The sequence below is a fragment of the Pelobates fuscus genome, chromosome 3 (genome assembly GCF_036172605.1).
Source record: "Pelobates fuscus isolate aPelFus1 chromosome 3, aPelFus1.pri, whole genome shotgun sequence".
In the NCBI taxonomy this organism is placed as follows: Eukaryota; Metazoa; Chordata; class Amphibia; order Anura; family Pelobatidae; genus Pelobates; species Pelobates fuscus.
This window is the reverse complement of record NC_086319.1, coordinates 297,998,966-298,026,236: the sequence shown is the minus strand read 5'-3', so window position 1 is coordinate 298,026,236 and position 27,271 is coordinate 297,998,966. Positions and strand designations below refer to the sequence as shown.

The window sequence follows — 27,271 nt, the reverse complement described above, 5'->3', positions numbered from 1 at the left end:
TTATACTTACCTGTTTGTGATCAAAGTTCAATTTACAGAGCAGGAGACAAAAACGTCTAAAGTAATTTAACATCTGATTGAAAATAAAACCATTTTCTTGGTGGCTAGGGCTACATCAACAGAAATTGATTTAACTCCTAAATGGCAAAAATATTGAGCAGTGAGACTTCAGAGGCACAATCTATACACAAAACCTGCTTCATTAAGCAAAAATTGTTTTGGTGACTATAGTGTCCCTTTAACTTAGATACTTGCTTATCCCACTACCAAGGACTACCTTTTATAAATATATCTATGTGGGAACTGAGACACTTTAAAAGGAAGCAGAAATACCTTCATGTCATATGAAGTATCTGAGACAAAATACTTGCAAATGTGCAAATATCTTGCTTATAGTTATTGGTCTGGGAACTTATTGCCTTTCAAGCAGCTACCAAAAATGTCATCACAATGTGAAAAATAAGGTCCACGTGCATTAAATACCTGTAGTTTACAGAGCACTACAGGCTGCTGTTGAAGTTTGTCAAGAATAATATAAGTGTACATAGTGTGCTCAGAACCAAAAAAAATATTCCTTCTATACTGGCAGAGTTCTTCTCTAAAGTGAGAATTATCAGGAATTCAAAGTGAATGTAAAATTCGAGAGCAAAATAGTTGAACTGGAAAAATTCCCCAAATCAGCTATGCTTCCAGATCAGCTACTTTTGTCATAAATTTGGAACTCCTGATCACCCAAAAGAGCAGTTCCAGCACGTGGTTTTAAGAAGAATGTTTGCAGTGTCGCTATAATCCGAGTAAAACCAAACAGTCTGTGGCTCCAATATTATTGACCATTGTGGAAAGAGTGGTCAAAAGAACACAGAGCCCACCTATGGGTGAGCAGCCTCTGTGTTCTTGTGGTGCTGAATGGAGGGAGACTTGGACTCCACAGCAGAGGCTGACCCACAATTGGGAGTGTGTGCAGCCAGTCATCGACCCTGCTAAGTAAAGAACACAGAGCACAACAAATCAGCACAATCTGTATTCTCTGAACAGCCCACTCGGCATGTTGAGTATGTGCCCAGGTCAGTTTTACCTTATTCCCGGCTTTGCATAATACTTATTAGATATATTTTTGTTATTCAAAAATGTGAAGGGTATGCACTTGAAAGGTATGTAGGCACAATCATGTAATATAATTGCAGAAAAGAATGACTCCCCACACACTGCTCAGGGCACGCTTTAAAATCTACACAAAGAAAATTTATTTACATTTGTAAACTGCAGATTCAGTGCTTGGACATGGGTCTATCTCTGAAGTTGACACCCTAATATTTTAAGATCCACTTGGTCTCACTGAATGCCCTTGCCGTGCAACACATGGCAGGGCAGTAGCAGAGAATAAGGCCCTTGGTCCTTTGCTGCAAAAGGTAATAATGTGCTTTTAAGAGCGGAGTGTAAATCCCACAATGTAAAAGAGGAAAATTATTATTTGTAACAGAAAAAAAAAAAAATCACAGCTGATGTATCCCACGTAAGAAGTCAAACTGCTCAAAAACAGGTTGATTCCTTATGATGGAGGAAGGGGGCGCCAGGGCACTCTTGGAACAATAAACACTACAATGAACTGTAGTTGTTATGGTGGTGGGAGTGTTCCTTCAATAAAGCATTGCATGAAAGGGTTAACAACACCAACGTCTATGTAGGATGCATGCAGATTAAATTATCACCATCAATGATATATCCTTTCTGCTGCTGTTAAAGGGACACTATAGGTACCCAGGTCACTTCATCTCATTCCAGTGGTCTGGGTACAGTGTTCCCTTAACCTTGCAGATGAAAACATTGCAGCTTTAGAGAAACTACCCTTTTTTCATTGCAGAGTTAAGACTGCCTCTAGTGATAGTCTACCAGACAGCCACAAGAGGCGCTTCCTGCTGTTTCATGGCGTTTAACGCTGTGACAACGCTGGATGTCCTCACCTTTTGCATGAGGACACCCAGGGTCTTCTAAACCCCCATAGAAAAACATTGATTTAGTGGTTTCCTATGGGCAAGGCCTAAAACGAGTGATCTACATGAGCATTAGATTCCCCCTTGTGATAATGTCGGGGTTTTAACCAGCTATAATTGGCGAGACAAAGATCATCTCTAGTTTTAACTATGAAATATTACTGTAACTCTGATCTTTCCCAAATTCGATTGAATCTTTATATCTCGGTTGGTGTTCATATGTAACCAAGAGGGAGACAGTGGTGGATTGTGAGGGGTTAAGGGTCTGACTCGTCCTCTTCCTCCATTTCTTGCTGGTCTTGAGAGTTCTCCATAGTGCTAAGCTGTAGTTCTGTCTTATTTATGACCTCTTCATCATCCACCAAAAAGGATCCCTGTAAATAAATGGATATTAGAATTTAAAAACTGTACTGTACATTTCATTGCATTTTCTATCTTGGACAAGGAATAATAAAAAATTTTTTTTTTAAAATGTATTTTCTGCATGATAAAACGTTTATATGCGAAAACCTAACCTTGACTATTACAATTGAAATGATGCAAAATAAAGTGACCATAGTACAAAAATGTAAAATAAAATTAAAACATCGTAGACGGAGTGGTTTTCTCTCTGACTTACTTAAGGAGACATAGAATACCAACCAAATATTTCCAGTGTTACTCATTTTTTTTATTGTGCTCTATAATCATATTAGATTATATTGTCTATTTAGTTGTTTGGTTCTTACCTGCGCAAGCAGTCATGCCACCTTTGGATAACAAACTGCTATATTGTTTACTTATATTACTTGTACATGTAAAAAGTTTAATAAAATGTAAAAAACAAAACAAACAAAAAAAATCCACACAACAACACACCACCCTCCAAACCACAAAACAGACAAGTTCACAAGCCTATGTTAAAGGGACTCTCCAGTGCCAGGAAAACATTCATTTTCCTGTCACTGCAGGACCCTGGAGTGCCCCTCGCCCTCCCACGTTGCTGAAGGGCTTAAAACCCCTTCAGTGACTTACCAGAGTCCAGCGCCGATGTCCCTTGGCGCTGGGTCAGGCTTCGCCTACTCTCCTCCCCTGCCGACGTCAGCCTGCGGGGGAGACCTAATGCGCATAGGAAAGCATTATTCAATTCTTTCCTATGGGGATTTTGGCGATGCTGGAGGTCCTCACATAGTGTGAGGACGTCCAGCGTTGTTTTAAACACTTTTCGTGTTTTAAGAACATGGAAGTCCCTCTAGTGGCTGTCTGATGTCTGATAGACAGCCGCTGGAGGAGCACTTAACCCTGCACGGTAATTATAGCAGGGTTAAGGGTGATGGGAGTTGGCACCGAGACCACTCCAATGAACAGAAGTGGTCTGTGTGCCTGGAGTGTCCCTTTAAAGTATAAAACCTAACATTTTCATATTGCCTTCTGTGGGTAAAAAGACACCATCCCGTTTGCTTGTAACAGAAAGGCTGCATCAAGAAAAAAAGTTATCGTAATGATATTGCTGTTTTCCAAGTGCTACCATTTTATGTCCAAGACTTGAGTCCAAATACTTTCCTGCTTTTATAAAGTGCTATCATGCTTCAAGAACAGATATCTTGTTCAGCTTCCTTATCGTGAAAAAGGGGCAACCTGAGATCTTCTCTGAATGATTGCCATTGTTTATCATTTCAACATGCTGGCAACACTCACCGTCCTACTTGGTAAAGGGATTATTTAGCCTTCCTCTTGCCTTTTTGGAGATGTTGGTCCTTAGACATACTTATTTTAAATTGTTGATGTTGATAAATACATACTTATGTTGGTGAGAAGTTGTAATAATTTTCCTAACAGACGTGTAGCCAGGTATATACTTTAACTACACTAATTATGTATATATTGCCATATAAAATAAAATGATGCTGACATAATCTGCTGGCCTGATAGCATCTAAAGGTAGGCGGGGTTAAATACACCTAAAGTTACAGAACCAAATGCAACTTTAGGGAGGCTAATTACACCTCTGGTTGGTATGTCACTGCCTTATTATATATAAAAGTAACTACAAGAATCATGTAGGCTGAAGTGTTCTCACGATTCTGTTTCATAAATGTCCTCCAACAATGATCAGGGAAAAAGGACTGCAATCAGAACGTTTCTTTTAGAAAGGGGGCATTGTAAATTTAAGTTTGTGAAATTCAGAGTCCACTTACCTCTTCAGCTTCCTCATGGGGAGCTTGTATATCCTCATCGCCTCGTGCATTTATCATGGACTGGAGAGCCAGTTCTTCAACCTGTCAGATTAAGTATCAGAATTAGAAAGGTGTGAGAGGAGATAACCCCTATTTTTGTAACCATGCAATATAATACTCCCTACTAACTGTCCATGAAGTTCATACCAGAATTACAAAGTTTTTCATTAAATTGGATCCATGTATAACTTGGGAGCAAGCTATCTCTCTGAGATTATTTGTAGGAAGTATAGAGCACTACAATGCTGAACACTTAACACTGCTATACAGTTACACAAATAAAGGAATACCAATACGGTGTACTAATGAAGAAATAGTTTGTATACATCAAACACCCATATACTATCATACCTCCCAACGTTTCAAATGGACATTTTAATTTTAACAAGTGTGAGTGGTGGTGTGGGCAAGGAGTGGTTAGGCATATTAGGCAAAATTTTAGGTGACTTACAAATAATTTATGTGACTAAATGTAATTTAAAACAGAAAGTATGTATATTATGTACATAAACATTAGGATAGAGAAGACGGTCAATGGGAATTGGGTTCAAAATATAGACTGTCCCTCCTAAATAGGTTCAGTCGGGAAGCATGACTACACACACACACACCAGTCCTAAGAAAGCACTCTGAGGGACAAGTGTGGTCTTGCTATACAGCCTGTGGACTCCAGGTAAACATAAGGGTATAAGGGTAGTTGTTAATTTCCTGGTGGACAATAACCCATTATTGTGTAAAACACTGCATGTAAGGGATATTTTATACACAATAACTGTGTGGAGATATTACCCTCTGTGGAGATATCACCCTGTGTGTAAATATTATTACCCTGTGTGAAGATATTCCCTGTGTGGGGATATTACCCTGTATGTAAATATTACCCTGTGTGAAGATATATTACCCTGTATGTAAATATTACTACCCTGTGTGAAGATATATTACCCTGTGTGTTGATATTACTCTGTATGTAAATATTATTACCCTGTGTGTAAATTTTAAAACCCTGTGTGTTGATATTATTATTACCCTGTGTGTAGATATTATTATTACCCTGTGTGTAGATCTTATTATTACCCTGTGTGTAGATATTATTATTACTCAGTGTGTAGATATTATTATTACTCAGTGTGTAGATATTATTACTCAGTGTGTATAGATATTATTATTACTCAGTGTGTGTAGATATTATTATTACTCAGTGTGTGTAGATATTATTATTACTCAGTGTGTTGATATTATTATTACTCAGTGTGTGTTGATATTATTATTACTCAGTGTGTTGATATTATTATTACTCAGTGTGTGTTGATATTATTATTACTCAGTGTGTTGATATTATTATTACTCAGTGTGTTGATATTATTATTACTCAGTGTGTGTTGATATTATTATTACTCAGTGTGTGTTGATATTATTATTACTCAGTGTGTGTTGATATTATTATTACTCAGTGTGTGTTGATATTATTATTACTCAGTGTGTGTTGATATTATTATTACTCAGTGTGTAGATATTATTATTACTCAGTGTGTTGATATTATTATTACTCAGTGTGTGTTGATATTATTATTACTCAGTGTGTGTTGATATTATTATTACTCAGTGTGTGTATATTAACAGATAGTCACAGTCACTGTCACTATATGAACCTGTCTGATAACATGTTAAGGTAACCTTTAACCCCCTGCCCCCGCGCACTCTGACCTTTAACCTGTTGAGCTGGTCGTGTAAGGACGCTTTGATCTTGAGCAGAGTTTCCTCCTCCTTCTTCAGCTCCTGCAGGCGGCTGAGCATCCTGCCCCCGGGGTATCGGGTCACCGCCGCGAGCGCCTCATCACGTAAGAACCCAATGAACTCAGCACAGGATTCCTGTCTGTGCGACCCTGCGCGTCATCACGCTGCGCCACCCTGACAGCCGCTCTACTCCCTCCTCCGCGCGAAGCGCCGGCGGCCATGTTTACTGCGGGCAGTGTGGGCAAATTAACAAACAGAGTTTATATAGAAACTCCTATTTTTTTTTATATATATATTTGTTCAGAACATCGGTGACAGATCTGTACAGCAGTTTGATGTGATATATATGGAGTGCTTTCTCTGTAACTCTGCCTGCAGTAGGTTGTGGCACAGTAGGCTGTGTCTTTGCATGCGATGTGCAGGGTTGTGGGTTCGAATCCACCCTGAGCTGTGGTAGTAGTTTCATGGTTGCATCAATTAGACATTTAATGTGACATTAAGGCTGCCACAGATATAACGTGGTTCCTGCCGACAGGACCTGTCAAGATATTGGGCTCCTGTGCGATGGCACCAAACAGATCATTTTCAATAAATCTATAACTGGCACCATGGAGTTCGCTTCTTAGTCAAAGAATCATCTTAGCAAAAATCACCTAACATTCCTAAATTGTTTGGAATAAAGTGCTTTAAAACATCAGGTATGATGTTGTATCAATCAGGTATTGTAAGGGATACAACACAGTGACAGACCAAACTCCCCGTTTTACGCACCGCAAACAACCGCTAACAGTCCATTTGCACAACCGCAAACTCCCAATTTGCACAAGGTTGGATACCAAGCTAGCCATGTCCCGTTCCTTGTCCTCACTGATGTAATTGAAGGTCTCTTTCTACACCCAGCCACGTACAACATCGAGGGCCCCCTGTATTTTTTTTTTAAATGTACACTACTGTTACACCAGATATGAGTTGCACACGTGTGAAGGAAACTGACTGCTATTATATTACAGTCAAAAAAGTTTAGTTTTTTTTTTAAATGCAAGCTATTGTGCCCCCAAAATGTTCGTGTGTGGGGGTGCTGGAATGACGTGGGCCAATGGGAGCCAGAATCAACTTTTGGCTACTACTGCCCCTTTAAGAGCGAGCTCGTGACTCGAGCCGTGCTCCTAGTGCCAGGCGGGCCACGTGACCGATCACTGCGGTCAGTGCACGCGGCTAAGTCTATATCTTATTTTTTTTTTAATATATCTTTTACTGTGTATTAAGTAACTGACAACACCACAGTTTTGTGGCTACCAGTGCCCTTTTTTTCGTATGCCGTTCATGAATTTAGCCCTATTTATTCCCTTTTATTTTACCGAATAAACTGCCGAATGGCCAGACCACACGCAATGGGAGTGTGCAGCCTGTTTACCTCCCAGAAGCTGTGGTTAACCGCAACTAATTGACCTAATTGACAAACGGCTGGGTGGTCGCCGTTCGGTACAGTTCGGCTATTTGGACTCACTCACTGCTATACTGAGCCAATTGCACGAACGGCCCCGTTCGTGCATTCGAATAAGACAATAATTTTTATGCCTGAAATTGACCGATCACAAAGGACTTCCGACTAACTTTTTATCTACTGGAGGGATTTGTATTGTTTTTGAGAGTGTTTATATTTAAAGGATGCTGATTAGTAATATGTTACTTTTAGGAAGATTGGATGTATATTTTTAAAGTTACAGTAACTGTGTAAAAAGTGTATTTTTCCTGCCAGTGATAATTACTTTAACCCATTGTGTTCAGTAATTATATCACAGACAGGGGGGGTGATTTGTGTGTAATTGCTGGGAGTGTTTTACTATAATTTACGTGTTTTATTGGTCGTCTTACAAAACCCTGTAGAAAATGGGCATAAAAGCTGAGTGTTGGGGCGCGGGGCCGGACCGCCGAGCTGAGCAGCCGCAGGGGAGACCAGCTCCCACACAACAGGACCCAATGGACCTATTTATCGGCTTTTTTGGGGATAAAAATACTCACCACCGGGGCGGAGCCTGACACCGGACCGGAGCAGACGTGCGACCGCGGAGCTCCGGCTGAAAGCACTGCAATCCGCACAAATCCGAGGCATCCCGGGCTACCCCGTGCCACAAATACCGCCAAGGAGCCCAGCAGACCCCACTGTAACCGCCGATGCCATTCTTTCAGACGCCCGGCTCCAAAAATAAACGCCGCGGCGGCAAGGCCTACCGGGTGGGAGTGAGGCCTCAGACCACAGCAGGGGAATACTGGCCCTGGAACCTCACAGAACTGGAGGACTGGTACCCCAGCGCACAGAACTCAGGTGAGATGGGGCGCAGGTCCCAAAAACCACCCCAAAGCACCCCGAAACCACAGCGTGATATAGGCCAAATGCTGCTGGCCCCAAGCGCAGGGAAGACCCCCCACGAAGAATCCTCGCCACCCTCAGAAGAGGGGGAACCGCAGGAAAGCCCACACCCCAGTCCCCATCATCCCACACAAGCAGAGAGGTCAGAAGCCACTGCACCGGCCTCAAAACAAGATATACAGGCAATGCTGACAGGCCTGCAACAGAATTTGAGACACATGTGGGAAGCAGATCTGGCAGTCCTAAAGCTAGATGTACACGCAGTGTCCTCACGCACCCAGGCAATCGAGGAGGAGGTTAAGGGACTGAGGGAGAACTATAAAATAATGGGGGAGAAGCTGCACAACCTACAATCCACAAGCGGCAATGTCCAGACAAGTCAATCTACTAGACGACAGAGGGCGCCGCAAAAACATCAAGATCAGGGGAGTACCTGAGATGGTGCCGCTGGAGGAGCTACCGCACTATACCAGGCACCTTGCGGCCACACTCCTCCCAACCAAGCATGCTAAAACCTTTCACTTCGACGGGGTCTACAGGATAGCCAAATCCTCACAGGCACCCACCACAGCTCCACGAGACATAATACTAAGATGCCAATCTATGTCTGACAAACTTGGACTAATGGCAGCTATGCAAGACAACACCCCATTTGAGTTTGAGGACAGCAAACTATCCTTCTTTCAGGATCTCAGCAGAGCCACACTGATGTGGCGCAAGAGCATGCACCCAATCACCAAACAACTCCAAGCAGCAGGAATAGCCTACAGGTGGTCGACACCAGGGACACTCTGGATCACCAAAGACGACAAACACTACAAAGCTACTGACCACACAGAGGGACCAGCGTTGATGGCCGCCCTGGGACTCCTGAACCCTGCACAGATCCCAACAACGAGGCTTGCACTCCAACCAGGGACAACAGGCGCAGATCTTCACATGACACCTGGACCAAGCCGGTGCACTAAAACCTGAACGAACTCTATCTGCATACAGCCTTATAAGCCTTAAGTTTAAAAAGTTTCAATGTTTTATGTTTCATAACTTTACAGTCTGTCATATTCCAACGATTATTGTTACGGGCAAAAGGCCCAAGGGAGCTGACAATCACTGCCACGGTGACACCACCTCCCCCCCCCACCCCCCTCCCTGGGGTTAAAGGGAACTGACTGCAGCGCACACACTTCTAGCCTCTGGCCCCATGGGCACAGTTTAACCCAGACGCAACACAGCGACTTTCACACAACTAGACCCAACCTTTAATAGTAGTAACTAGACCAGCGTAACACGCAACCACCCCTAGGACTACATAACACTCTATGACTCCCAGAATGTCGCGCACGCTGAAGTACTCTAATGACCACGATCAGATGAGACATGAGACGGGACCCAGACTTGATAGGGGGCAACACAAAGTGAATCCACAACTGTCACCACAAGCCCCAACCACTCACACCGAGGCCAGGGGACACATAGCTTACCCACGGCAAGTGAGATGCGACAGGGGAACAGAATAACTCTCAGACATAGCCGCCACTACCCATCCCCCCTCCACCAACGGCCCCGCAGTACTCAGGGTGACTTATATAGAAGGGTGTCTATAACCCTAATAGTTCTACACCTCAATTCACTCGTTATAACATTGAGACCGTATATAATTAGAAAAATGTGTGCCTAAAATCTTGCTAACTGTTTATGATAATGTTTATCGTTTGGAGGCTATTGTTGCCCTGCACATGTACTTTTCATTGCACACGAAAAATAAAGAATAAAAAAAATAAAAAATACTCACCACCTGCGGCCCTCGATACACACGGGCTACCGGAGCCGAGGAGTGGCTTGCCGCGAGGGTTTTAGTCCCTCGGAGGAGAGGCCCCTGCTACACCAGGTGGGGGCCTGCCTGGCAGTGAGTGGAGTGGACGGCCGCCGCTCCACTATCCGGCCCAATGGAGCCCGCACGGAACACCGGCGGACTCGGTCCTGATCCCCCCCCCTCTGGACCGGGGGGCTGATCCCGGTCCTAGCCACAAAGCCATACTTGGAGACTCTGCCCAATCACCGAGCAGGCACAGGGCCCAACCTAAGATGGCGGAGGTCGAGAGAGCGGGAACCAGACTGCAGAGTCCACTGCAGTATACATGCACCATCTGGCCTGGCACACGCGACACACCAAGCAACCCATACCTTGCAGAGGCACCCAGGACCAGAGACACACCGGGAGCAAGGCGTTGGTAACCCGGCTTGTACTGGAGCAGGCCTGCAATCCAGCAACACACCAAGAGACAATCACCCCGAGACATAGCGCAATGCCCCGATGAGTATGTGCTTGGACAAGAATGGACTCACTAGCTATTGTCTTACGACCTTAGCAACACGCAGCTAGGACTGGGGCCTCAAGATGAGTGCGCTGCAGTATGTTTATTGCTCATTGTTTTTACACAAAAAAGTTTGTTCTTAACTGACACCCTGCTGCACTCTCCTCTCACTAATCTAACTCCTATGCTCTGACAAAAGCTACATCTCTATCCTTAAATCTTTTCATGTCATTAACCTGCTATTATAGAGCCTTGTTCTGAAGTCTTTATGGTCGTTGCCTCTGCATTGGAGATGGAACTAATAAGCCTGTTTTTACCTGGAATTACTAGTAAGGTTGATGCTTTCACGACTAACAAAGCTTGCTTGTATCATACAAATATGTCTGTTTAATGTAACCTAGAATGTCAGCAAGACGCTAGAACTAATGAGATTGTCTACTCAAGACAAGAATGTTGATATATTCCAACTTAAATATGAATGCCTAGCTTAAACCTAGCGTGTTTTACACTCTCAAAAAAAAAAAAGTGCTGTTTCTGAAAATGTCATACCAATGTTTCTTACCGTGTTTCACACTGATGGATTCCTAATGATGTTGTGACATTGTGAGCATACCTGTATTCACTCAAAAGCACGTCAAAAATAAAGAATTACAAAAAAGCTGAGTGTTTCATTAAAACTTCAGTTCTACTTCACCCTCAATTTGGAGTCCTGTCTCTTATTGGGGGAATCTGCTACAAGAGTGTTTTTCACACTAAAATTCGCAAGATTGGTTATGTTGCCTTTGTGACCTTATGGTAGCCCAGGAATGAAAATTATGGCATAACATTTGCAATAGTAGACAAACCAAGGTATTGCAAATGGGGTATGTCCGGTCTTTTTTAGTAGCCACTTGGTAACAAACACTGGCCAAAGTTATTGTTAATATTTGATTGTGTGTGAAAAATGCAAAAAAATTATCTGAATGCCAATTTTGGCCAGTGTTTGTGACTAAGTGGCTATTAAGAAAGACTGGACATGCCCCTTTTGAAATACCTTGGGTTGTCTACTATTGCAAATGGTATGCCATCATGGGGGTAATTCTCATTCCTGCGCTACCATACGCTCTCAAAGGCAAGGTAACCAATCTGGCTAATTTCAATGTGAAAAAACTGAAACGCAAGCCTTATATTTGACTCAGTTACTTTTGAAAACACCATTGTAGCAAACTCACCCCTTTAAGGGAGTTTGCCATGAGCTTTTGGAGGGGCCTTCTTGCCCGCCTCCTGCCCTGTGACTACGGCCCTTGTGATGTATTGCCCTTTAAGAACATATTTGGGCATAATAGATTTTTATTGTGCGACTACTGGCCCTTTAAGCACAGTGAATGGACTTTTATTGGACTGTGTATGCCCCTTTAAGAACCATCTGGGGACATATTGTGACTTTTGGGAACAATGCCCCTTTAAGACTTTGTCCCCAGACTGTTAAAATCCTTTGTTCATTGCTATTTTCCACTTGGTTCAGTAAATGGGGCTTACTGAACCAGGTACCACACAGGCGGACCACCCAGAAGTGGAAGTGTGCCATCAATTTACCTCCCAGGCTGGGAGCCTGCTGTAGGTAAATTGCCGAACGCTGGGCGGCCGCCGTTCATGCAAACGAACACGTGGCGGCGGTCATCTTTGTTCATTCAATGCGGTCAGCGGTGTGTGTAGCCAGATCCATGGAACTGAAATCGGCTATACAGTTCAGCGAACACCGCTGAGCATTACCTTCTCCCTCAACGATTTTGCAGCAGCAGAAACGAAGTCCCATTCGGCGATGGGACTTAGTCATTTTTTCAGTGTGAAATTGACCGACCGCACAGCCCAAATCTATGGAACTGTTTTGGGCAGGAAAATGTGGTCGGTCATAAAGGGACCTCCAGCTAACTTTTAAACCCCTGGATGTAATTGGCTGAATTTTGACTATGTTTATAATTAAAGTGTGCTGAATAATAATATGTCGTTTTTTTGAATATTGAATGTATAGTTTTAAAGTTATAGTACATGTGTAAAAACTTTATTTCTCTGCCAGTGATAATTACATTAACCCATTGTGTAAGGTAATTAAATCACAGGCAGAGGGGAGGATTTTGTCTGTAATTGCTGGGAGTGTCTGAGTGTATTGTACGTATTGATTGGTTGTTTTACAAAACCCTGTGGGCAGTACTATGTGTGCAAAATGTGCATAAAAGCAGTGTCTCATTAAAAGCTTCAGTTCTTCTTCACCCTCAATTTGAGTCCTGTCTCTTATTGGGGGAATCTACTACAAGGGACTGCTATGCTCTGCATATTCCCTTGCTATAATCACTCCTAAACTCTTGCAAGAGCTTGTTCCTGGTTTGCGCTCTGAAGGAGTCTACGGTGGTTATGGTGTCGGCTGGAGTGCTGGAAGCCCTCAGGAAGCGCCAATGAAGGTACCCAGTCAGGGTGCCCGTCGATCAGTTACAACCATAAAACCTGTACATGAGGGGTGTTGTTATACTCAGGAGACTTCGCTGAACACAAAAATTTGTGTTTCAAAACAGTAAAACGGATCACAACAATTATCTTGTCCGGGTAAGTGCCATTTGTGTGTAGAAAAATGTCACTTTCACTGACGATATTATCGTTGTAATACATTTTACTGCTCTGAAACACTAATTTTAATATTTGGCTATGGGAGGGATAATGTATAATAAACTCAGGTTACTGGCTATGGGAGGGATAATGTATAATAAACACAGGTTACAGGCTATGGGGGGGGGATAATGTATAATAAACACAGGTTACTGGCTATGGAGGATAATGTATAATAAACAAATAAACAAAAAAAAGAATGCAGCTTCAGAATTAATCTAAATTGTATGCTGTCTATGAGGTGGGAGGGTCTGCTGACTGTGAGGTACAGGGTCAAAGTTTACTCAATGATGACGAATAGGAGGCGGATCGAACATCGCATATGTTCGCCATCCGTGGTGAACGCGAACAAGCTATGTTCGCCAGGAACTATTCGCCAGCGAACCGGTCGGGACATCACTACTAATTGGACATTCCGATATAGGAAAAAAGTTTAACCTGGCCTGAGACAAATGTTATTGATAGCGAAATATCTGTGAAAACCATATTTTTCTCACCAAAGATGGGACTGCATTCAGAATGTCTGCTCTAGGGGAAGCCTCTACTTTCCTTGCTGTCCTGGATCTCGAGGTATCCACACAAGAGTTGGCCAGACCTACCCCCAACTATACTTCACAGAGTGGTTCCCTTTGTCCCCAAAGGGGGAAAAGGACTTGAGAAAATTGTATCTACTTTGTTTTTGTCATTTTTTCCCCCTCTTTTTTAAATAATTCATATTGTTAACTTTTAATTATTAATGTGATACCACATCTAGTGGTCTTGAGGGCGTCTGTACCAGGACATTAATATGATTACATCTTTTCAATATTCACCCCTCCCCCACTACCACTTTGGTCAGAAGTCTTTTAATTGCATAGATGGTATTATGAAAAGCCAAGTGCATCCTTAATTCTCAAACAAAGACTTTCCTCCAAGATCTTTTGGCATATTAACTTGAATGACTACTGCTGGGGCTTTTTTGTTATTTGCAAGAATTTGTGTTACAGATTTATAAAATTGGTGTACTTTTTTTTTTTTTTTTTTTTAAATTCTTTATTTTTGCACTCGATAGGGAAGGCAAGAGTAACACAAACTTGTAGGCTTGCGCAGAAGCCAAAATATACAGGAACATACATTTAAATACAAATATAACTTCTCTAGCAAATACAGCAATTCACGTTATGCATTCTGTATCACTTGCCCCCCTTCGAGGGTTTTTCGTTTTTATAGTAACATCAGTTAAGTTCCTTATTAATAAATAGGAGAGGCATATCTAAAAATAGCGTTATGATAGATACCGTGCAGTAGTATACAATAATAAATAACCTCTTCCAGAGCTCCAATTATATATCATTCCTACAGATTAAAATTGGTGTACTTTTAAAGGCATACAGTATGTTAGTTTCCTTTTTTTTTTTGTTCTATTTTATTGCTAAGCCATATTTCGTTTGCTATATTGTATCATCCCCAAAAATATTAGTTTAAAAAAATAAATTCTAATTTGTAGTTTAAAAATTAAACACGGACAGTACAATTTGGCATATGATTAAAGTAACCAAGAAATGTATGTGAAAACGTAAGAAGATGTTACAATGACAGTGTGACGGACTGCCTGGCACCCCGACTGGGTGCCTCCGCCAATCGCAGCTTCCTAGTAATTGTGAGCACCATAACCACCACAGCCAGCGTTACAGCTTGGTTGGGGTCTCACTGTCCTCCACCCACCCTGGACCCAAGACCAGGATCCAGCTTCAAGTGGGTAGACCTTTCCTAGTCCAAAGAGTAAAGCAGGATGCTCTTATAAGAGCAAGTGTTGTAATCCAAGGGAGTATAGCTGTCCCCTCCACACGAGACAAGGCTCTATGTTGAGGGTTTAGAGGAACTGATTTATTGGTAGCCACAACTGGCCTTATATGAAAGTCCAAAGGAAAAAAAAAAAACAGTTACCTGCGCTCTTTTAACATCCCTATGTATTTTTAAACAAATGGAGGTTTTTATTTACCTCCAATGGCCATGAGCGGGTATGCCCACCTGCCACGTCAAACAGACCTCTTAGGTGGATCCTAACTCTAACCATTCACCTTGCTGCCTTGAGCCTCTGGCAAAGATATCTCTAATGAGACAGAAAGGGGTATTTTTTTTTTTTTTTTTAAATACATCCCTACATGCTTATTAACCCTTAAAGGAACACTATAGTCACCTAAATTACTTTAGCTAAATAAAGCAGTTTTAGTGTATAGATCAGTGATGGTGAACCTTTTTGAGCCCGAGTACCCAGACCGTAATAGATGCCAATTTGTTTTCCCTCAAAGTGCCAAAACGGCAATTAAACCTGAATACTGAAGTTTAAGTTTAGAAAAAACAACTCATACAGTTGTCCGAACTAATTAACATCTCTGTGTGTGCTCGGCAGTCTGTCTGTATTTAGCAGACTGCTGAGCACACAGTCTCCTGAATACACACACAGACTGCTGAGTGTACACAGACTGCTGAGTGTACACACACACACAGACTGCTGAGTGTACACACACACAGACTGCTGAGTGTACACACACACACAGACTGCTGAGTGTACACACACACACACACAGACTGCTGAGTGTACACACACACACACACAGACTGCTGAGTGTACACACACACACAGACTGCTGAGTGTACACACACACAGACTGCTGAGTGTACACACTGCATTGAGGGATACAGTGTATGTGTTTGTGTGTAGGGTGATGTGTGTGTGTGGGTGTAGGGTGATGTGTGGGGTGCTGTGTGTATGTCCTCTCCCCCCCACTGTTTTCTTTCCCCCATCTCTCCCTCAGTTTCCCCCCCCCCCCCCCCATCTCTCCCTCAGTTTCCCCCCCCCCCCCATCTCTCCCTCAGTTTTCTTCCCTCTTCAATTTTCTTTCTACCTCCCATCCCTCCCTTAGTTTTCATTCCCCCACACTTGCAGCCGAGCGCCGTGGCCGAGCGCACTGCAGAGCTCAGTTTCCTGTACCCAGCCGGACAGGAAATGCTCTCTCTGTGAGCACTCCATTTCCGTCCGCCCTGTACCACGGCGCGCTCGGCCACGCTAGACAGAGTGCCTGGCAGGAGGGAGCTCTATGCACTCACCTCCTGCCGGTCACTCCAGTTTTGCACCCGCCGGGCCGGTGCACCCTAAGGCGGCCACTTGCGCCGGCAGAGCGCACCCTCCCTCCGGCGACCTGTGGCCACGTGCCCATAGAGGGGGCTCGGCGTACCACAATTTCACTGCTCAATTCCCTGTCATTTAGGAGTTAAATCACTTTGTTTCTGTTTATGCAGCCCTAGCCACACCTCCCCTGGCTATGATTGACAGAGCCTGCATGACAAAAAAAAAAACTGGTTTCACTTTCAAACAGATGTAATTTACCTTAAATAATTGTATCTCAATCTCTAAATTGAACTTTAATCACATACAGGAGGCTCTTGCAGGGTCTAGCAAGCTATTAACATAGCAGGGGATAAGGAAATCTTAATTAAACAGAACTTGCAATAAAGAAAGCCTAAATAGGGCTCTCTTTACAGGAAGTGTTTATGGAAGGCTGTGCAAGTCACATGCAGGGAGGTGTGACTAGGGTTCATAAACAAAGGGATTTAACTCCTAAATGGCAGAGGATTGAGCAGTGAGGCTGCAGGGGCATGTTCTATACACCAAAACTGCTTCATTAAGTTAAAGTTGTTCAGGTGACTATAGTGTCCCTTTAATAGTAAACCTATGGGATAGGCAGCAGCATTGCAACCTAGCTGTGTGATGCAAAAGTGAAAACAAATACAAAGAAACAAGTCCTGCGCTCAAACTCCCATTCCTCCTGGGCGTCAGCAACAACCATAGTACACAGCCAAAATACATATAGTAAAAACCAAACACAGCTAGCTTACAATGCTGCTGCCCATGCTTGGGATAGGCAAAAGGCTATCCTAACTATAAGATTAGGCCAGGGACTAATGAAAGTCTTTAGAAAATTGGGCAGACTAGATGGGCCAAATGGTTCTTATCTGCCGTCACATTCTGTGTTTCTATGAGCTACCGCCTGCTGCAGGCAGCAGTTGATTACCTGTGCCTTCCGCTGCCCAAGACATGGGAATGCCTCAAACCTTGAGCACTATTGTCAGTTATCTGCAGATGCCACACTCTACACAGGCCTGGGGCTGGAGGAGGTCCTATTCCCGCCTTCATCTCTGTTACGTATAGGCATTGGCTGACTGCAGCTGGTTTGAGGACTCAAAATTCATATTCCACTATTAGAGTCAAGGTTGAAAATTAATTAGCGCCTTTATTTTTTGTTTACGTTAATGTGACACTCCTTTGAGATATGTAGTCTTTTAAATTACCCTCCAAATGGTCTCATTTGCAAGCTACAGAACCATGACTGCACAAACTTCTGATAACCCAGCAAGTTGTCTGACATTTTATCAGTGTTTTATTTCTTCCTCTTAAAACCTAGCTTGCAGTTACCATTATTCAATTAATTTCTTTAGACCTGCTCACTTAAATGTGTACCCTAAGCACTCAGATATGTTTGTATAGCTTATACAAGATTTAAAAAAAACAAAAAACCTACTAGCTACTGTGAAATGATATGCTGTATATTGTTTCTACATGTAACTTTAGCCACACCTCAACAGATTAACAATTTTTTTATTTTTCAATTAGGGAAATGACATTCCTGTGTGGTCCATCGGAGGTGGTGTTTAATGACTTAAGACCTGCTGCAGAACAGAGGGTTGTTATGTCCTAGATGTAAAACCAGAGGGGAAAACAATTGTGGGGAATCTGATGGAAAATTTTAATGTACAAATTTTACCAGCAAATTGTTCCAAAATACTTGGTCCTTAGCTAACTGAAGGTAAACACTTTGAGGGATGTGTCAAATTTCCTTATGAAGAGAGTAGCAGACGGAAAATAAAATCAATACAGGTCGTACATATTTTAAGCAGAATTTATTAGGAGTTAATACAGCATGCTGCCAGTTGAACTCTAACGAATCCACAGGATTACTTGGCAGCCACCTCCTCCTTCACAGGCTTCTTTTTGATCTGCTTCTTCACCACCTTTTTTACAGTTTTTGTCTCCTTTGCCTTTATCTGAAAAAAAAAAAGGAAGCCACAATTTGTATGAATTTATACAATTAGTTTAAACAGAAAATGCTTCTGTTAATATACCTTACATGAAGTGACAAACTAAAATCCCTCTGGCTGTTCATGGTCTCCTACCCATTGACATCTTGGGGCCTGCAGGTGTATGGAGGAAGCAACCAGCACATGTTTATCAGATGTGATCAGTCTGTGGACCGATTCTGGCAGCCCCCTCCAATGTTGCTCGGTCATGCATTTTCTGCAGACAGAATACATCACTGCTCCTTGTCTACACATTGTTTACCAGATGCTCAACGATGTACAACCAAGCTTAGGACGCCGTTATGTCACTCTAAATGGGGTATAGGTGCCCAAGAGCAATTATCTGTTTCAATGTGTATCCAATTGTGGCTCTGTGTTGGTGCTGGGAGTAGGAAATTTCAGCCCTCAAGTGGGCTAACAACTTAGCTGCAGTAAATTTAGTTTGAGATCCCAACAACCATGCTGAGATACAAGACTAGTGGTTACACAAATCGTACACACATTTAAGGGCAAAGACGGGAAGATTTATTTTAGGGGCCAATAGAATTTGTTTCCCTGAGCAAAAACTAAATATTTTCTCTAAAAAAACAAAAACAAAAAACCCACCAGATGCTATAGGACCTTTTACAAGTTCACCTATAACCCCAACAGAAAAATGAAAAGGAAACTTCAGTGTTCAGAATGGAAAGTAACACTTAGATGCTTACATTTGCAGCCTGGCGTAGAATAGCATTGCGTTTTGCTGTTTTGGCATATGGGTTCAGTCTCATCATGATTCTCAAGTTCTTCAGTGGGTTCTTCTTGAGTTCCCTGCGCTTCACCTTTTTGCTACAGAAAATACAAAAGTGTTCAAATATCATCCTTATATTGTAGTTTTGTTTTACAATGTTTGTATTTGCTTTTTGTCTATCAGAACTTCCATTCATGTCACAAAGTTTCAGAAACACGGACCAGTGAAGTGGAACTCATCATTAGCAATGGCATTTCTTGAACAATCGTCACTGTACAATCCAAATTACAGTTATACTACCATTAAACTACTAATTTATTCGGATAAAAAAAAAAACACAGGACAATAAAAAGGCTTTGCTATGAATGCACTATAACTTTCAATAATCAGTCGATAGCTATTATAGGACCTGTGTTGTGTCTTGCCAGTTTCAACCCCATGCCAACAAATTTCTCACCATAGCGGTGCATGACTTACATTGGAGCACGTAGAGATTTCTGAATTTCTTGGCTCTTCAGGATTCTGCTCAGATCTGTGTTTGTCATTTTGTGCATAGGGAGGCTAGATAAAGTAAAATAAATGAATATGTATGAACAGGTAAGAGAAAAATATTCTAATAAAAATAAAACAGAAAGTACGTTAGGTCAGCATTACTCATCGTTCAGATGAAAGTCAGAACTTCCACTATAATCACTGAATTTCAGAAACACGGACCAGAAGTGGAAATCATCATGCTTAAGAGTCAGACCAATCCGTTCACGAATTATAAAATACATTGTTTCAATAGTAAAGACAAACAGAACTAAAGTGCAGCCAAAAAAATAAAAATAAATTCAAAAGCCACCAGATTTCTAATTGATTTGAATGGATTCCAAAACTAGACCAAAACTAAGCATTGAAAGCATGGCATTTCCAGAGGTACTCTTTTTCCACCTCCCTCCCAAATTCAGTCATTTTAACTGCCCCCTTAAAGGGTCACTATAGTCACCCAGACCACTTCATATCAATGAAGTGGTCTGGGTGCCAGGTCACTCAGGTTTTACCCCTTCAGATGTTAACATTGCAGGGTTAATCCAGCCTCTAATGGCTGTCTTCCTGGCAGCCACTAGAGGTGATTGACGCAGGATGCGAAAAATCGCATCCAGCGTGCAGAACGTCCATGGACTGTTTGAATGCACGCGGCTCTTGCCGCACATTCGGCTCCACGGCACTGGGTTAAGGTAAGTGGCAGAAGGTGTTTTAACCCCTTCAGCCCAGCAAGGGGGGGGGGGGGGGGGGGGGTGGTGACCTTTAGGATTGTATTGTGTCAGGAAAACAGGTTTGTTTTCCAGACACTATAGTGATTCTTTAAGTAATGTACATTGTCAAATGAAACCTATTGTTAATACTTCTAATCCAGGCTTATGTAGATTGTTCTTTTTAACTCTATCAAATATAAAAAGTTTCATCATACAAATAGAAAAATGAATACAAAAAATATTATAAATGTATTCTAAGGAGTAAGGGACATATTGAAATGGTGATTTGATGGTCATAGCCCAGCACCCATCATAGTGTCCAATTGCTTAGCTTGAAGATGAAAGCATTAACGTTCCCAGTAAAATCTATTGAGATTCATCTCCTGCAAACAGTAAATTTGACAAGCACTTTTTGTACTGCTGACATATTAAAAGTTGTCTATGTACACACTTTAAATCTGCATGAGATTCAAAGGATGGGTCTAAAAAAGAAAGTCACATACTTGTAATCAGCCTTTAGAACAGCTGCCTTGCGCCATGTGCCATACAGATCATCCAGTTTGCGGAAGGCACTCTCTGTCCAGATGCAGAATCTGCCAACATGGCCACCAGGAGCCAACCGCAAGACATTCAGTTTGCTTACGTTGAGGAGAGTGATCCCTACAAACAAATAATGATACTGAAATCAGGTTGCATTAGGCAGACAAAACCAAATAGCCACAAGAGTATTATAGGTTCATGAAATCAAATGTCCAGTTTTAATCTTTCACCCGTAAAAAAGCAGGAGCTTTGTTAAATTCTAAGCACTAGTAAGGTCAGAACTTCCACAGAGATCACGGATTTCAGAAACACGGACCAATGAAGTTTAATATCACATCATTCCTTACGTACTTAATACCCAAATAAAGTAAATATTTTTAGGAATATAAAATCTAAAATTAGCCCATAAAGCCACACACCTGCATTTATATTCTAGTTATAATTATCAGTTTGTAAAGGAAATTATTTATCTGGCACAAGCCACTGATATGCCTGTAATTTGCTTAAAATGTAAGGAAATTCCTTGCTTTCAAAACCGTGCAGGATGTTTCAATGGATAATGTTCCTATAGTTAAGGGTGGAGTGGAGAGTAGGGAGCGTGATTGGACCACCATTACATTAGCAGTCCAGAGATTAAGATTGCCGTTTTAAATATATCTTTCTTTTAGAAATGTATTCATTGTTTTAGTGTATGATGAGAATTATGCTCACATGCAGACTTTACATTATCTTGCCAAAACCAATAAGCAAGGTATTTTTATTCAATTACTTTTGTCACATCTATTGTTAGAAAAATTGTGGTTTTCCTTCTGTCAACATTTCAGATCAGGTTTGAAATATTGCAAGATAAGGGTACTATTGTTCCAAGCTTTTCACTTCAAGTATTTTTTATTAAGGATGAACTGATATGAATACAAATTGTGTAAAGGTATATAAAACTAAGTTTTGCCTACAAAACAATCTATACACAAAAGTGAGGCTATGATTCATATGCTAGCTATGCATCCCTGTCTTAAATTAAAAATACATTTTATGCAAAAAAAGTGTAATCAAAAATTACTAGGTAGTTATAGAGTTGGAGGGAAGGTGAGATCACATACAATATGAAGCTTCTCAGTACCTGGGATGTTTCTGAAGGCTTTAATAATGCCATTGTCTTCGTTATAGATAACGCAGGGCCCTCTGCGCTGGATGCGGCGTCTGTTCCTCATCTTACCCTTACCAGCACGCATTCGCTGGGATGCATACACCTGAAAACAATAGCATGCATTATATGCAAAGTCAATTTTAGGTATTGAATACAAAGTTGTTTATTACAGTTTATACATATGTTGTGCTGCTCAGTTAAATATTTTCGTCACGCATTTACACCAGCATAATGACAGCAGGCAACTGTCGCATAATGTTAAGTAGGACGCAAATTACGACATCATTGCAAGCAGCGAAAGAAGTTCACAAAATAAAATTACCTCCATATAATCATTTATTTAAATAAAACAGAAAACAATGGTGAAAATCCCCACAAAGATTCAGTTACAGTAAGAATAAAAAGGAATTCTCAGTTACCTTTTTGATGTCATTCCAGGCCTTTATTTTTTTTAGAAGGAGCACTGCCTCCTTTGTCTTTTTGTAGTTTTCAACTTTGTCTTCAACAACAAGGGGTACCTCTGGGATCTCCTCAATGCGGTGACCTTAAAATGCAGCAGAAGAAACCAAACAGGCTTACTTTAAGCTTATCTGGCTTTTAGTTTTAAGTTTCACACATCTTTAGTAGCAAATAATGGAAAACTACTGCTCAAGTTTAGATGTATTGGCAATGCTTTCCACATAAATACAAAATGTGAAACCCCTAACTTAATGCAGAAAGCAGATTTATAACTATTTAGTTTGACCAAGCTGTAGCTTTACATCAGATTGCGTTTCCATTAAAAGTGCTCAAAGCGCTATACATACTTACAAGTTGCCAATTATGAATTATGATCAGTTTTGTATGGGACCGATGCCAAGGCAGAAATGGCTTTAGCAGAGCTTATAACGAAGATCCAGGCTGTGGATGACTGAGAAGCCCAGGTAGTGTCTTATCATACAAAAGCGGTTTTAGATTACAATGGGATGGCGCCAAGAGACTCCTTGCTGCATAACCACTACTAGCATGTAATAGTGGTTACAGCCATGGCCACTTTAAACACACTTTACATAAGCTACTCAAGTGTGTATTTACAGGTCAGTAAATTAACAAGAGTTGCAAAAGATAAGCCAAACTTTTTTTTTTTTTTTTAACCTTTACTGACTTACACTATGGTGGTCAAGACCGGACGGGGGAAAAAAAAAATATGGAGCGTAGCTTAAGTTGGAACCCTCCTATCGCTTAGCATTCCTTCACTCAGGCACTAACCTGCATGCTTAAAATGTTGATTCTCCTAGTAAGTTACTTGAGAAATGGACAAAATCTTACCCATCAATGCAAACCATATTGAAATGAGACTGTCATGTAGTTATATCTTTCAATTTTACAAGCACAATAAATAAACATTACATCTTGTAGTACATGAAACCACTGCATTGCAAATAAGAAATAAAAATAATCTAGAACAAAATTTAAACATCCAGATGTTCAGCAAATCAGAACTTCCATTAAGATCATGTGGTTCAGAAACACGGACCTGAAGTGGAACTCATCACATGCTTTTGCATATGCAACAATCCATTTAAACAAAAAACGATTACACATTTTCACTTACCTTTAGACATAACAAGTGCAGGGAGGGCTGAAGCTGCAAGAGCAGAGCAAATGGCATAACGCTTCTGAGTAATATTAACTCTGCGATGCCATCTTCTCCAGGTCTTGGTTGGGGCAAACATACGTCCTCCACGACACATCTTCATTTGATGTTAAAGAATTGACATTGGCTTTGAAAACAGTCAGATTTTGTTCTAAATACCAAACTCATATCAGTCACTTGCTCAGTATTCAGGTTTTTCAACAGCCATCCACACCAGCATAATGACAGCAGGCAACTGTCGCATGATGCAGAGTAGGACGCAAATTACAACATCAAAGCAAGTTGAAAGTTTAATATTGTAGATTTAGATAATTTAAGGCGTGATGGTGCAAATATCTTAGAACCTCATAACTGAAAGAAAAGGATACATTTCCGAAGGCACCCTGGCCAGAACGGTGAGTTCCGCCTCCACGGACACGAGGAATACGAGCCACAGCCCGACCAGTTCCCCATGATTCAGCACTAGTCTGATGGCCTGAAATCAGAAAAAATAATTTTAGAGACATACTCAAGCTAGTGAATTGGAAACAAATCCATAATTATTTTGTAAAATATATTTACTGTAATCAATATATTATTAATCAGAACTTCCATTAATATCATTAGTTTCAGAAACACGGACCAATGAAGTGGAGCTCATCATTTCTCTAATATACTGTTATGTACATCCATTCCATTATAACCTTAAAAGGAACACTATAGTCACCTAAATTACTTTAGCTAAATAAAGCAGTTTTAGTGTATAGATCATACCCCTGCAATTTCACTGTCATTTAGGAGTTAAATTACTGTTTCTGTTTATGCAGCCCTAGCCAAACCTCCCCTGGCTATGATTGACAGAGCCTGCATGAAAAAAAAAACTGGTTTCACTTTCAAACAGATGTAATTTACCTTAAATAATTGTATCTCAATCTCTAAATTGAACTTTAATCACATACAGGAGGCTCTTGCAGGGTCTAGCAAGCTATTAACATAGCAGGTGATAAGAAAATCTTAATTAAACAGAACTTGCAATAAGGAAAGCCTAAATAGGGCTCTCTTTACAGGAAGTGTTTATGGAAGGCCGTGCAAGTCACATGCAGGGAGGTGTGACTAGGGTTCATAAACAAAGGGATTTAACTCCTAAATGGCAGAGGATTGAGCAGTGAGGCTGCAGGGGCATGTTCTATACACCAAAACTGCTTCATTAAGCTAAAGTTGTTCAGGTGACTATAGTGTCCCTTTAAAGCAATGTTAACTGTAATAAAAATTGCTCTTATGAATACATACATGAAAACATGGTAGAACAAACAAGTGTACTACATGTATAGTACAGTAAAATATTGTATTCTGACTTTGAAAAACGCATCTGCTGCTTATATGTCCTCATAGATGGCTTAGATTTTACCTTATAGTTAGCAATTTGTTCTTTAAGGTCCCCCTCTTAAAGTGCTAAAAGGGTACAAGTTCATAACAACTAAGGTAATGCATTACATGCTTTGATATTAATTGGCTTAGCATGTGTAAACATTGTTTAAGTTTTACAAAACTGTTAATACAGAGAATGCTACACACAAGTCATTGTGCCTAGTACATTTTTTCTACCACATTTGACGGCTGTAACTACAAAGAAAAAACACACTACAAAACACTTAAGACATACCAGCAAGCTTGCTCACAGCATAAGGCTGCCTGTTATTCTTGCGCAGGTTGGTGTGTACAAAGTTGACTATATCAGGACGAATGGGTGCCCTGAATACAGCAGGCAATGTAACATTTTTGCCCGATACTTCTCCCTTTTCAGAGTACACGGTTATCAAAGGACGAGTGCAGGCCTGGGAAAGATGAGGGAAAAAAAGCGTAAGCAATAGAAGTGATGGATGAGTAAAACAACTGTAAGGTTATTGGACTCTCAGTCTCAAAGAATCGTCATCCCATAGCATTAGCAATTTGACAGCAGGCAACTGTCGCTAAGTACCACGTAAGACGCAAATTACACCATCATTGAAGTCCTTCATTACTGTAAAATACATATACACACACGATAACGAACACAATCTAACTTTTACCAGCAAGAAATTACTCCATGGAATACAGTTAAAAGATTAAATGGTTTGAAATCAAATGTAAGTGTTAAAATTAAATGGGTGAAAGTTAGCCCAGTCAGAACGGACCTAACAGGTCTGTCACAATAATGGATTTGCCTAACTGGTCCTGAGAGAGGCAAGACTCCACATTAACATAACTCGCCACAATATTTAGGAGAGATGGGAACAAATCTATAAAAACAAACCAATATTTTGTTAAAGAACTAATCATTCAAAAAAAACTCATCAATCTAGACTGCTTTAAAAAAAAAAGAAAAAGAAAAAAAAAGGGACAATAATCCCAAAAACTACAGATATATGGACTGGTTTTGCTGAATAGATGCACTCCCTTTCTGACAATATAGCCCACAGCGATATTGCAAATTGTAGCATATACTATTTAAAATCTGGAAAATACAGCGTAAAGTGGTCTAGTTACAACCACAATAACTTAAATTGACAAATGAAACCCCCAAACTTCGTAAATCTACAAAAAAAACTAATTTGTCTAAAATTAAAATAAACACTGGCCATCTCATTTCAAAAAATGAATATAAAGTTTAATATGCAACAAGAACCAATTAAAGGGTCTCATCCATTAGCATCTGAGAGATTCTATAAAGAATTTTGGCACAAGGAATGTCAAATAACTTGTTTAGTATAGATTCAAATAAATTTCCTCCAACATTGTGAGGGTATTTGTCTGCTATTATGGTTTTCAACTTTTAGCATTTGCGCTTGGGCAGACTTTTTTTTTTTTTTTTTAAGTTTTTATGTATACACACTTATTTTGCCCACTTTAAAATAGGACACAATATGTTTAGGGTGAGCACTTTATACCCCGTATCATCTTCCCGCAGTGTTCCAGAAGGAATTTGCTGGATGAGTTTTGTTATTAGTCTAACACAGCGGTTCCCAGTCCAGTTCTATTTGGCCACCAGCCGCCCAGGATGTGTTTGTTTCCCGGTTTTATTGCTGTGAATACACGGTCAATACGTGGCCCGTATGTGGGCCATAAGGTCTGGTTCGGGAAGCACATGTTTGATAAAGCCGGTATCGGCCTGCCCGGCCGCCATAATCCTGTGGGCCCAGTCTGGCAGCCCCGGCCTCGCACAGCATTATATTAATGACTACCAGCTAGTGACCCATTACAGACAGGATACACAGCGCATGGTCACTGACAGCCGGCACCGAGTGATGGGCTGCCCGGTTCAGGGCGGCCACTAGGCCCGGCCTCCCCCATGCGCTGATAACGTGGCCCTCTCCCCGGGAGACAGGCCGCGCCATCCGGGTGTTACACCGAGCCCAGCCCGGGGACTGGAGCCCCTCCCGGTGCAGCTACTCCCTCCCCGCCCGCCATCCCGGAGCGAGCCCGCTATCACAGGCTGCCTCCCCGCCCGCCTCACCATGCTGACCGCCGGCTCCTCGCTGCTTCTCGATGGCGGCCACGGAAAGAAAAGGAAGGAGAAGGCGTGCAGCACTCCTATATGACTCCGCCTGGGAGGGGGTGGAGTAAGGCGAGGGCTCTA

General features: G+C 41.4%; 2 protein-coding genes, 1 long non-coding RNA gene and 9 other non-coding genes across 12 annotated transcripts in view; 1 reads left to right on the top strand and 11 right to left on the bottom strand.

Annotated features, from left to right (window-relative positions):
• Positions 1-1,220: 1,220 nt before the first annotated feature.
• On the bottom strand, positions 1,221-6,104 carry SNAPC5 (small nuclear RNA activating complex polypeptide 5). The gene is made up of 3 exons (XM_063448756.1): positions 5,912-6,104; positions 4,169-4,249; positions 1,221-2,365 (listed from the first exon to the last, which is right to left on the bottom strand). The coding sequence occupies exons 1-3, from the start codon at positions 5,999-6,001 to the stop codon at positions 2,249-2,251; spliced, it is 288 nt and encodes a 95-aa protein (XP_063304826.1). The 5' UTR covers positions 6,002-6,104; the 3' UTR covers positions 1,221-2,248.
• Positions 1,221-27,271, bottom strand: part of LOC134603105 (uncharacterized) — a 741,779-nt gene continuing 715,728 nt past the window's right edge. Inside the window, exon 2 of the long non-coding RNA XR_010090452.1 lies at positions 1,221-1,734. This is a non-coding gene — a long non-coding RNA (uncharacterized LOC134603105). The remainder of the gene's footprint in view (positions 1,735-27,271) is intronic.
• On the top strand, positions 6,392-6,520 carry LOC134603914 (small Cajal body-specific RNA 14). Its single transcript, XR_010090651.1, has one exon. It is a non-coding gene; the product is annotated as a small Cajal body-specific RNA 14 (non-coding RNA).
• Positions 18,190-27,249, bottom strand: RPL4 (ribosomal protein L4). Its single transcript, XM_063448752.1, has 10 exons — positions 27,149-27,249; positions 25,319-25,490; positions 24,045-24,151; positions 23,635-23,773; positions 22,460-22,584; positions 22,014-22,143; positions 20,857-21,013; positions 19,593-19,676; positions 19,093-19,213; positions 18,190-18,352 (listed from the first exon to the last, which is right to left on the bottom strand). Exons 1-10 carry the CDS (start codon positions 27,149-27,151, stop codon positions 18,263-18,265), a joined length of 1,128 nt encoding a protein of 375 aa, XP_063304822.1. The 5' UTR covers positions 27,152-27,249; the 3' UTR covers positions 18,190-18,262.
• Positions 19,291-19,362, bottom strand: LOC134603884 (small nucleolar RNA SNORD18). The gene has a single exon (XR_010090623.1). It is a non-coding gene; the product is annotated as a small nucleolar RNA SNORD18 (small nucleolar RNA).
• LOC134603882 (small nucleolar RNA SNORD18) lies at positions 19,784-19,853 on the bottom strand. The gene has a single exon (XR_010090621.1). It is a non-coding gene; the product is annotated as a small nucleolar RNA SNORD18 (small nucleolar RNA).
• Positions 21,165-21,238, bottom strand: LOC134603885 (small nucleolar RNA SNORD18). Its single transcript, XR_010090624.1, has one exon. It is a non-coding gene; the product is annotated as a small nucleolar RNA SNORD18 (small nucleolar RNA).
• Positions 22,231-22,330, bottom strand: LOC134603891 (small nucleolar RNA SNORD16). Its single transcript, XR_010090630.1, has one exon. It is a non-coding gene; the product is annotated as a small nucleolar RNA SNORD16 (small nucleolar RNA).
• LOC134603883 (small nucleolar RNA SNORD18) lies at positions 23,512-23,580 on the bottom strand. Its single transcript, XR_010090622.1, has one exon. It is a non-coding gene; the product is annotated as a small nucleolar RNA SNORD18 (small nucleolar RNA).
• LOC134603892 (small nucleolar RNA SNORD16) lies at positions 23,855-23,956 on the bottom strand. Its single transcript, XR_010090631.1, has one exon. It is a non-coding gene; the product is annotated as a small nucleolar RNA SNORD16 (small nucleolar RNA).
• Positions 24,254-24,324, bottom strand: LOC134603881 (small nucleolar RNA SNORD18). Its single transcript, XR_010090620.1, has one exon. It is a non-coding gene; the product is annotated as a small nucleolar RNA SNORD18 (small nucleolar RNA).
• Positions 25,565-25,664, bottom strand: LOC134603894 (small nucleolar RNA SNORD16). The gene has a single exon (XR_010090632.1). It is a non-coding gene; the product is annotated as a small nucleolar RNA SNORD16 (small nucleolar RNA).